Source organism: Diorhabda sublineata, chromosome 2 (genome assembly GCF_026230105.1).
Source record: "Diorhabda sublineata isolate icDioSubl1.1 chromosome 2, icDioSubl1.1, whole genome shotgun sequence".
NCBI lineage: Eukaryota > Metazoa > Arthropoda > Insecta > Coleoptera > Chrysomelidae > Diorhabda > Diorhabda sublineata.
Window position 1 is genome coordinate 20,868,525 of NC_079475.1, and position 12,672 is coordinate 20,881,196.

General features: G+C 32.1%; 1 protein-coding gene across 1 annotated transcript; it reads right to left on the reverse strand.

Annotated features, from left to right (window-relative positions):
- Positions 1 to 2,959: 2,959 nt before the first annotated feature.
- Positions 2,960 to 7,976, reverse strand: LOC130453028 (uncharacterized). The gene is made up of 3 exons (XM_056792613.1): positions 7,880 to 7,976; positions 5,353 to 5,919; positions 2,960 to 3,700 (listed from the first exon to the last, which is right to left on the reverse strand). Exons 2-3 carry the CDS (start codon positions 5,590 to 5,592, stop codon positions 3,065 to 3,067), a joined length of 876 nt encoding a protein of 291 aa, XP_056648591.1. The 5' UTR covers positions 5,593 to 5,919; positions 7,880 to 7,976; the 3' UTR covers positions 2,960 to 3,064.
- Between the last annotated feature and the right edge of the window lie 4,696 nt (positions 7,977 to 12,672).

Below are 12,672 nucleotides of genomic sequence, written 5' to 3' on the forward strand. Positions count from 1 at the left end.
TGAAAAATTCGTTAGTTAGTCACTTCACTTGAAAAGAATATCAACATTTTTTTTGAAATTTGTTCAATTTCAAAATTAATTTTTGACTGAAAATTCTAGAACTGCAGAGTTGCATTATCCAAATCTTGAGGCATTCACTTTTTTGTTAATAAATTGTAATTATATGGAATTTTAGAAAAAAAACGCATTTTCTAGTAATTTCATAATCCAAAATTCTTTGGAACGTATTACAATCTCACAGAAAAGAATTAAATATTTCATCCATTTGAATATTTATATTTGTCTTGGTCACAAACCTCTGTACTATAATGACAATAGTTATTTGTATGCTTAGGCCCCGAAATACCTTTTTAACGTACCGAAAGAACAGTTAACGCCAAGGCCGCTTGCGGCCGATGCAACATAATCTTGAGGTCGTTAAAGAGTTTCGCGGCCATGGCGTACACACTATTTTTCATGCAATCGTTAAAATTATTAAACTAGATAATTGTATATAAATATATTATTGCTCTGAAATCAATAGCAGCTCAATTTATTTAACAATGTCACCGTGTGCTATGGAAATGATATGTTTCATTATATACAAAATATTTTGACAAAACGCAAAATGTCTTATACTGATAGCGATATTTCAGTGCCTTCCACTCCTCCTGAACTCAAAAGCAAAGGGTAAATTCTGCGCTTTCCGTTCTAATACCCGAAAAATCTAAACGGCAGTACGTAAAATGTTACGGCGAGTTTAAAGATTTTTTGTGACAAACAGAATGTTAAAACGATGTCTGAAAACATTTTATTGACTTATTTGATGCAGGAATCAAATCAAACAGTTTTCAAAATTAGTACCATTTCTGAAAAGAAAAGCAGTAGATTATCAAGCAAAAAAGTTTAAAGTTTTTACGCGTGAGCAAATTGATATATTCCTGAAAGAAGCTGATAATGGAAAATACTTGTTGAATGTAAGTGTTAAGAGATGTCATTCACAATTTTTTTTATTTATTGTACTGATTTTTGTGGGTAGTTTTGATAATAGGAATATCTGGTGCTTTGCGACGAGATGAGTTAGTAAAAATGGTCATTGAAGATATTCAGAAAAAGTATTTTGTATTAATAGTAACCGTTCCTGATACCAGGACGGACAGGAAGCGTGTTTTCACTGTTCCTAATATTTCATTAAAATTTATCATTAATATGCAGCTTTTCAACTAAAATATATTGTTAATAATCGTCGTCTATTCTTGAGATACGTGAATGGAAAGTGCACCGCACAAGTAGTTGGAGTGCATACCATTGGGAAAATGCCTAGTATAATTGCCAAGTATCTCAGATTACTAAATCCTGAATCATACATGGGTCACTGTTTTCGGAGAAATTCTGTCCCGCTGTTGGCTAATACTGGGGCTGATATGTTAATTTTTAAACGCCACGGTGGATGGAAGTCAACGACAGTAGCAGAAGGATATATAGAAGGCTCTATCGAAAATAAGAAGCAAATTACCAATATTTCTGGCGATATAGTATCTGGTTTGAATGTAGGCAATAACCATTATTCAGAAACACTAGTTGTAGTTGCTTCAACTTCTGAAGTAAATATAAGTAATAATACAAACAGTACAATTAATGTTAATATTCACCCTAAATAATATAAGTACTAATGTATTAAAAAAAATAAGCTTTATCTTTGTAGTATTTTAGGAATGTCAAATTTGGAAGTGACGTTTGTATTAGCGGCCGTTCCTATGGGTAATGGCCGTGAAATTAAATTTCGTGGACTGAACGCGAATTACTGACTTCGCATGTAATTGCACGAAATAAATATTTATTGCACTAATGCAATAAAAATCCACTTTTTCCTGTAAATATAGTTCAATAAAGTTGTGTTCATTGCAAGAACGTGAAAAAATAATTTTCAACATAAGCTTAGAACAATAATGAATGAAAAATAAGATAATATTATTGTGAAAATAGTTCTTTGGTTTGTTTACACTATATTTTGTTATTCACTTTTTAGTTTCATATGCTATGAAAGCCTGTTTTTTGGTTTTTCAAGCTATATTCATTTAATTTATACTACTTCCTTGTAAACAATCCGCTGCCTATATACCTACATCTCATCGAAGCTTGTATCGAATCAGAAAGGTGTTGTTGGTAAGGTTGTTGTAGTGCTTAATTTCCAGTACGGAGATCGGAGGTTCGAATTCTCTGTCGAACGAAATTTTAATCAAATAATCCTCTTGCACTCAGTTCAAAGGAGAGTTGACAAACAAGCTCACAAACGAAAAAATAAGGTAATGCTGGGACTGGATGTGAATATCAATACAAAAATTTCATGAATTGGTACCATTATCTTTACAGTTCATATACTTCGGTAATTTTAACTATGGATATTACTTTGGGTATAAGAAAGCTTTCTAAGATATATGCCACGTTAGCTCACAAACAACCATAAACGCAATCGTGTGACAACTTCCCAGAAGCCTTTAACATAGTTCAACTGCTATATAGACGAAGCGTGGGTCCAACACAACATGCCAGAGATCAAACATTAGTCGAAATAGTGGATTGATCAAGGTATATTGACACTAAAGAAAGTCAGAATATATTTGTCATACAATGAAATCTAGGCAAACCTTTCGAGATTCACGAGATCTAATTCACATACACTAAGGTCAAAAGGGTGAAATAATCCAAATATTATGATTACTTATGGAGTCGATTTATTGAAAATTTAGGAGAAACAACCACATTTGTTCGGAAAGCTCTTTTCTATCAGGACAATGAAATAGTGCAAACATGTGCAATTTTAATAGCAAAAATCTATAAATATAGATTACGAATTTCTCATTTGCGGTATTCAGGCTCGATTACTCGTAACTATTTCTGTTACTTGATGGTAGCTAATGATCGCTCTTCCTACTTGACATCAATTTAGGGGAAGTGTTTATGAATATGTAGGTACACAAACTTTTAAAAATATTGTTTTATTAACAAATAACAAAAATAGAGCATTCAATAAATAGAATGGCAAGGAAACAAATAAATAAATAAATTAATTTATATCAGATAATTATTCTGCTCGCTTCTTTGGTTTTATTCTATGTCCATATTCAGAGTTTACTTCTTCTGAACTGATATTCCCTTCAATATCATCATAATCGTGTGAATTTGCTTCACTTTCTTCCTTCCGACGGCCCTTAATAGTTTCTTCTTCCGTTTCGTATTCGTCGGACATTACAATAGTCAACGGGGCATTGGATATTTGTTTTGTATTACTTAATTTCATGAGATTACTATTTATTTTTCCAGCAGTTTGAAGCTGAGCTAAGCGTTCAGCAACTTCTTTGTTTGGTAAAGATGAATATAAAGTGGCTTCCATCAACTTCTCTTCTAAACCGTCTTTAGTTGAACTTTTATTATCCTGTTCAACTTTATTTTCCGCTATATCAGTTCTAGCGTCGAAATAATTTTTTACCAAATCAGCTTCATCCAAAGGATCTACTGAATTTCTTGACGATATTCCTTTGTCATTTTCTTCATTGTAGTTGGTCATGTCTTTTTTTGCTAAACTCTTCTGGTGAGATTGTTCGTCATAATTAAACGATTGGTATTCTGGTTGGAATGTTATTTTATCAGATGCTATATGGGCGGAATCTTTTGGAAACTGTTCCAGAAAATCTGCGTTGACTTGAAACAATGGATTCTTCTGAAACATAAAATATATAATAATTTAGATAACCGAAAAGTAGACTGTCATATTTGCATCGATTCAAACGCGCGTTAAAGTCATACAAATGCACGTTGAACTTGTATGCCTTGCTTTTATCGAGGAAGTGTGGGAGAGGGAGTATTTGTAATGGTATCGCCTTTATGCATATTTTTAATAATGTACAATAGTCTTAATGAAGTTCTTTAGATAACTGATATGAAAGTCACTTATTTTCCATTATTTTTTAAATCAGTTATGTTGTTCGTATTATTATGGTCTCGGTACTTGATGCTGAGGAGTTCAATAATTATGAAAAAATGTGCCGTCATTTTAAAATACGCGAAATTACGCGCATTTTGTAAGTTGAAATATGTTCTAAAACAGTGAAAAACGTCGATTCCTGAAGAAATACGACAATTTCTTAAAGTTGCACATGATAAAAAGAATTTTTATGTTTAAAAAAACTCTTATGGAAGATTCTTTTTCAATTTCAGACTATTTGCCTAACGGGGGTATTCCGTTTGGATGAATAAAAAATGATGACATGGAATATTTCTATCCTTTTTAATAAATTATCCTATACTGAAACCAAATTTCCAAAAATTTCATAGTCACAGAAATATTTCTACTTAATTTACAAAAAATATTCAAAGTTTCGACATTGCACATATGAGACACGCATTTTTGAAATATAAATAATGTAAAAAGGAGCCCATGAGAATAAATAAAATTGTCATCGTGACAAAAGATACTGTTTCCAAAGGTCATCTTTGACTTTCTTACTGCCATTTTCTTCATGAAATAGTTAAATCTCAGTTACGTATCCTGGCAGATGAATTTATTCTATGTTCGAAATCGAATGGTTTTTTCGTTGTTATCTGGAGAATAACGTTAACCTATCGATGAATAAATAACTACAAGTGTCATTAGTAAATGCAGGAGCAGATTTATCAAAGTCTAAAAAGATATGGGGTTGAAAATCCAGCAATCTTGCCGAATTCTATATCGATAACTACGTAGATAACAAAAAAAAAGTATCAAAAAATGTATTAGACTCGATTTATCCTCCAGCGCCTCTAGAACGTGAATACACAACAATGCTGTGGAAGCTGAGTACGCTTCCTAAAAACATAAGAGTAAACTAAAATGTATTATGAATTTTATTTCTGTACTTTGTTTTTAACATATAAAAATAAGGCATCCGTAAAGGACAGTGTATGACATTTCTCCCTCACTTGATTTGCTACACTCGTTTTCGGCTCCAGACAATTATGGAATTCAACTAACTCTTCGTCACAAATATGTAGCATGTAACGTGATAGACGAACATTTTATTCAAAAAGCTCATTAAAAGCATTACAATGTAATGAAAAATCTTACAAGTACTTAAAGTTTAAGTTTTTATAAAGCTTATAAAATTAAAATACTTTTGAATAAAATAATTGGTCGATTCAATTTTCGTAAATCTGGAACAACGTTCTTGGTTGCAGAAATAAATTATGGTGTCAAAATTGTTTGTAACTGGTATTGTTTAAGCAGATATCAGTCTGTTAAAGTTTTCAAATGTGAAAAGAAAAATTTCATAACTCTAATGAGTTATGATACTAAAAATGAATTCCATAAGAATAAATAAAAAATTGAGTACTTACAGAAGGAGATGTTGTTTTCTGGAAATTGAAATGAGGATAATTGGCATTGACAAGTTGATACAGCTCTTGAGGACTTAAATTACTGTTCAATATTATATCTCCTTGCAGATTCTCGTCTAAAGATTGATGTATTGACACCGGATCACTATTGATCACAATTTGCTGTTGTTGATTTTGAAGATCTATTTGCGCTTGCTGCTGTTGATTCTGTAGTTCAAGTTGAGCGTTTTGTTGCTGCATTTGTTGAATCTGTTTCTGAATCTGTAGTTGAATTTGCTTTTGGTGTTCTTGCTGGGCTCTGTGCAGCTTTTGGTTTTGTTCCGGAGGTTCGGTTACTTGATATTCATGACTTTTTTGAATGGTAACGTGTGTACCGTGATTATTATTAGCATAATTTTGATGTTGATAATTGATATCGTTGCGTACTTCTTCTACGATACTTGGTTTATCTCGTAAACTCAAATTTGGTGCGGGAATAGTGTGAATCGGACCTTTCTCTCCTATTTGTTTGATTGGGTTTATGTGTTGTGTCGGTATTTGATTAGTTTGGACATGGTAGTCGAATTCCTAGACAAAAATCATACGGTTATGTTTTTTATTTTCATTAGGACAAATTTCTGTTTGAATCAATTATTTTGTATAGAATTTATTACTAGATCTTAAATCTGAAATTTATTGAAAATGAGAGCTTAATTTGTGTATCTTTAGTTAAAATATGACACTTTAATTTCTATAACTGTCAAAAATGATACTCGAGGTTAAAATATATAACCAAAATGTGTGATTATATAGTTACTATTTTTGTATTTGTGCCAGTTGTTATTTAATATTTACTTTAATTTGAAAAACCAAACTCCATTTAATTTTACAGTTCCATGATTAATCTGTAGTTTATCCATAAATCCCTCGAAATTATTAATTAATGAAATATGGGAGTTATAAAATGAGTTCTTTATAAAGATCTTCCTATCCAAGCAAGTAACATGCCAATTGGTCTGATAAGTTATTCATCAAATATATTTCCTGTTTCGTTAATTGATTAGTAGTTACTTCTTTTTTTTAACCACTTCTAGGCTAAGAGTTAGAAACGTATTAGAGAGAGAATTTCAGGTGTGCCTTTACTTTACTTTACTTTACTTTACTCTTCCGGGTGTCATACAAGTTATCTGAATGGCGGTAGTGGTTACGTTCATCAGTGCGCACCCTACGTGTACAGCTCAAATATCAATTTTTCAAATTATTTGAAAAAGTTTCTTTTTTTGTTATAATTTTTATTGAACTATTTGCAGCATAAATTTATTATTTTCAGATATTTTTCCTGTTGTTTGAATATTGATTAGAAAAAAAAATTGTTTTCAAATGCTTTAGTATGGTTGAAATTTTTATATGAGATCAAGAAATTTGTTACAGCAGTTACAGACAAAATGTCTAATCTAACTGAAATTAGTTTATCGTCAAAGGTAGATATTCCCAGCACATCTAGTTCAATTTTGATATCAAATTTTGCTCAGTAGATGTTAGCAAAACCCTGCCAGATAAAACGTCTCAAAATTCACATACAGAAGTTGATATACCAAAAATTGAGACTTTTAGTGCTATTATTCGGTCTGGACGAAGGTTTAACAATCGAATTATTGTTTGGAAAAGTAATTTTAGGTTTTTAGATACTTAAATAACATCATATAAAAATTTCAGCCATTCTAAAATATGTTGAAAAAAATATTTTTTCTGTTTCAATATCTGGGACAGCTTAAACAACAATAAAAATATCTGGCAATGATAGATTCATTTTGCTAAAAGTTCTATAAAAATAATAAAAACAGAAGGAATCTCTTTGGAATTATTTGAAAAATTGATATTTTACCTGAACAATGTAGGATACGCACTGATGAATGCAACCACCCCCGCCATTCAAGATACCTCGTATGACGTTCGATAGAGTGAAAAAAATACCATGTCTACAAACTGGCCTATATCAAATTTTTGTTTTCCTGACGTTGCTAGCTCTAGTACAATTCAGGTTCTAAAAGAAATTAATTTTAAAAAATCCTCATCCTCTTTATTTACTAAGCCTACCAGTAGTAAAATTTTTGGTGAAATTATTCTTTGTGCTCGTTGGTGAGATTATTTAATATATTTTTTACTTTGCTTTTTATCTATAGAGCTAATAGATCTTACGGAACTAATTTCTTTTTGTTTCAAAGAAGAGGCGATATTACAAAGTTAAAAAGATATAAAGAAAACTTACTAGCGAGAATACAGAATAATTTCACTACAAATTTAGTAAAAATATACTGAAAGCTGTTGGCTCTGGTAGGCTTTGTAGATAAAGAGATTAATTTGGAATCGACAGTAAGGTTTTATCAAACTTTTGAAGGTTGACAACATATTGATTTCTTAAACAAAAATCAATTAACGAAATGGAAAATATATTTGTCGAAAAACGGAACAAGCCAATGGGCATATTACAAGCATAAATACTAATTAAAGAATTAATTTCTTTTTCTTCTTGAATAAAAAAACTTACTATAAGTTTGTTAAATACAGTGTCACTTCAAGCATTACTTTATATAAGTCAGCTATATATCCTTTACTGCGAATGTCTGACAAATTAATTTGATAAATGTCCATTATAGTTGTTATACTTATAGCAAGTAGGCACACTATACATTTCTAATAAATTAGTATTATCAATATTAATGTCCCGAGTGCATGTCAAATTGTCGATAATTTAATTTTCTCGAGTGCGCGAACGCGCACTCGAGGAAATTATGAGACAATTTGACATGCACGAGAGTGCATTTTGGCAGACTATTTCCTGAGAAAAATTTAATTAAAAATAAACAATAATTGTTCCTTTTCTTAAAATATAAAATTAAAACCAAATGATGTTTATTAATCCTAGACGAAAATTTGGCACTAGTGCAAATTATCGATAATTTGCACTAGTGCAGTATTATCGCTGAAATTTGATCGTTGCTAGGTAAACATAAAATATTACAGCTTTTTGGTTGGCTTAAATTTTTCGAATAAAATAGTCAATATTAATGTCCCGAGTGCATGTCAAATTGTCGATAATTTAATTATCTCGAGTGCGCGTTCGCGCACTCGAAGAAATTATGAGACAATTTGACATGCACGAGAGGGCATTTTGGCAGACTATTTCCTGAGAAAAATTTAATTTAAAATAAACTTAATTCTGTGTTTAAAATTTGTTATTCTTTAAATTATACCGTAGTTGACGATCATCATATTGGCATTGAATTGGTATCTACGGTAACTTATTGACAACAGTTTTGTTCGTGAAAAAATTATGAAGGTTATCGGACACTCAAATCAGGCCTCGATAAAAAGTTACCTCCAAGTAAATAGTGAACACTACGAGGAAATTGTACAAAAAATGCGAAATGACAGTAGCGAAGTAACAATAAGAAGTGGTGGAAGCAGCATAGAAACACCATCGTCGGCCTCCAGTAAAGTTGTATAATTATCGATAATTTGCACTAGTGCAGTATTATCGCTGAAATTTGATCGTTGCTAGGTAAACATAAAATATTACAGCTTTTTGGTTGGCTTAAATTTTTCGAAGGAAATAGTCATCTTACATACATACAATAAGCCAAAATGGAAACAATCAAATACTTTCAAATCAAACAATTCAGATTTATTCAAAACATTTTTTTATTCTCTGATCGTTGACTACCCTAATAACAGAATTTAAAGGCACTGATTTCAAGCAGCATTTTTGTTAATTTGAAAATGACAAAATGCACATTTATCCTTCTGGTAATTGAAAATTATTAGTAAAGTGAACAAAAATTAGTAAGATAAATAAATTGGAGTTAACAAATCGGAATTGGTCGGATAGAAATCTCATCCTTATTCTTTCTATAAATAATCAGGTTATAGAATGTATTTCCTCATATATTCAGCGTGTAACGTAAGAAAATATACTCAAGTATGTTTTATAATTGATCTTTGAGTAGAAATCTAACCTAGCTTTACTTAACCTAACTTAATTCTGTAATTGGTCGCTTCCGCCAGCCGCGCTTTAAGCTTATTCATATATTTACCAATTCCATCATTTTTACTGGCCAGTTTATGTATTAATTGGCTTAAATATCTTTAGTACTGATGATTCAATGTCTCATTAAATTACTAACCACCGTTAAATTAAGTAGCTGTCCAACTGATCATGATAGGCTCTCAAATTTTTAAATGACAGTTTAAGACAATAGTTCTCAATTTCTCATGTCTTAATAAGAGAGAAGACCTTAAACTTAATTCTGGGTTTTGCAAGGGTACGAAGATTTATTACTCTGGCGCTCCATGAATACCAGGATGTATTGATATCTAGTTAGCCTAGAGCAGTTCCATGTATAAACAGTATATTGCGTCACCATAGCAACGAACAATAACTTATTAGAAGTGTCAGTGTAAAGTTTGACGTCAAAAAGTAAACCAGAGTTACGCAATAAATTAAAAGAAAAAAGATGTCCACCGAAATTGTGAAAATAGAAAAATTCTAGTATCTAGCCATCATCAAGTACCTGTATTTAAAAGGGTTAAGAGGTAAGTAGATTTAGTAATTTAGTAAATATGCTTAATACCCTTGGTGATCAATGTCCTTCGTAAAGTGAAAAATTGGATTGCAAGCGTCAAAAGAATCAAATGTTCTATTGAAGATGATGACCGATCCGCAAGGCCAGTTTCTGTGTCAGACCCCGACAATATCGATGCAGTTCATGACATGATTTTATCAGACCGTCGAATTGGGCTAAAACGGATATCTGAAGCACTGAATATATCATACGAACGCGTTCACGTCAATTTGGACAAGAGAAAAATTGCTGAAAAATGGATCCCCAAATGTTTGAATGTTGATCAAAAGCGTGCAAGGGTAGAAACATCGCGTTCGATCTGTGCTCGATTTGAAAACGATGTAGACTTCTTAAACCGAATTGTTACTATGGATGAGACTTGGGTACTTTTATACGATCTAGAAACAGAGCAACAATCGATGGAATGGTGACACTCTGGCTCTCCAAGACCTAAGAAGTTTCGTGTCCAAAAGTCCATAAGGGTAGAACAATAACTGGAGATTACTATTCGACATTACTGACCACTCTATGGAAAAAATTAAAGAGAAAAGACGCGTAAAGCTATCCAAAGGTATTTTGTTTTTGCAGGATAACACCCCTGCGCACAAATCTCATACAAAAAATTCGTGGTTTAGGGTTTGAATTACTAGAACAGCCCCCTTATTCACCAGATTTGGCTCCGTCCGACAATCATCTCTTTCCTCAACTGAAAAAAATTTAAAAGGTCGTAAATTTTCTTTAAGCGAGGAGGTAATAAAAGGAGGTCTGGTTTGCAGAGCCAGAAAAAACATTTTTTTAAAGGTCTAGAGACGTTGCAGGTTCGCTATAATAAATGTATCCAATTAAGAGGAGGATATGTTGAGAAAAATATTTTGATATTGAAATTTTGTTTAGTTCAATAGTAGGCTAAGAATTTTTCAATGTATCCTCGTATAGTACGCTGTACTACTGTTAGACGCATTTCTGCTTTTTGACGTATGTTAGTAGCGGTGTTGTTATGCGATATTGTAAGTGCTGACAATATACTATTTTCTCTCTCGTTCCAGTTACCTCGTTCAGGTTGCTCATGCTTGAGGATGGGCAGAACCGAGCTGGGACCTCGGAGGATAGAGAAAGCGTTATCATTCCGTCTTCCGTAGTCGGAACAGCTTCCACTTATAGAAACTGTCCATATAGAAAGTATTACATATATGGATATTAATTTTTAGAATTGTCTACTGAGGAGAACGTGTTTGTTTTGAGTATTATTTTCGTTTATACGGAAATTGCAAACAAGGTGGTCTAAGTTTCAAATTAGTGACGAAAAAATATAATATCGTTAACTATTTCATAAAGAGACAACAATTAACGAGGTTAAGCTGTGTTTCTATTATTAAGAAAGTTCGGCGTTTTGGTTGTGTATTGTGCCAACGGAAGAATGATTGAGTGGTAATGATGGCAAACCCGGTACTGTTACCTAGAAAGAACCTTAAATCCAGTGGTTTCAACAGGAAGGGCGACCAATCATACCACAAGACAATCAAAAAAGCATATACATCAGATTTCCCTGATATCACATCACCGGATGATCACCTTTAGAGTATATTGAAGTAGAAAGTTTTCAGTGGTGTAGACTGTTAATGATTTACGTGAAAAAATTGTCTTGCTGTTTAGAAATGTGCAGCAACCTGTATTTCGAATATGTTGAAAAATCTCCGACTGTTATGAGCTGTGCCTATAGGTATAGAGTTTGTGGTTTACATTCTTCATATTTCTTCAATCAAGCTTTTCATTAAAAAAATGTCTTACAATACTGTTTGAGAATATCTGATTGGTGCTTCAATTTGTCATGTTCAAAATTTCAGTCATGCAACCTAACAACTTTTATTGATCGGAAATATCTAAAACTTTGAACAACGTATAGTGAAAAAATTATAATTGTCAAATTATTATAATTTTTTGGTGATTTTCTCCTATATATCTAACGTATGAATTTTTTGCACTTACCGGATTTGGAATACTGGGAGCAGATCTGAACGGTTTTTCTGTTGGTGGAACTGGAACAGGTACTTTAAAAGCAATATCTGGTTGCAAGTTTATTGAATTAATGGGATTTTTCCAAATATTTCTGACAGGATTCGTAACAGGTCTTTGTGGAAGTGAGAGTGCTAATTGGTGACTCAATCCATTTGAAGACATCTTATGAAAAGAAATAAGAAGGAAATTTATTTATTTATTTATGTAATGATTATATATGGCATTGTGCCTACCAAGAAATGTTCCAAAATATATCAATATATTTAGATTATATTAGATCAAATAATCTTAGTACATGCGTGATGACGCAACAAGATCGTTGTGGAGTTGGAAACGTATGCTACAGTCCGAAATATTGAAGAATGGTATTCTTCAATAGTTAGTATCAATTAGTATCTCTAGGCATGCTATGACTAGAGTTCTAAGCATCTCTATTATTTGGGTGGTAATTTCACTCCTACAGGATTCTTTTTCAAAACATCCCCTGCGCATGCTTGCAATAATACGACACGCTATAACTACAAGAGCTTGTTGCTGATTATTTTGTTGATAGCTCTTATTGCCACTTAACTATCGGATAAGTTTGCTGTAAGCGATAGTTTCTTTCGCTAAGAAGGTGTTTGGTAAGTTTCTATTGAAGCAAAGTATTTAGCTCTTAGACCATATTCTCCAATTCCTGTTCCTATTGTGGTTTTGGCAACAT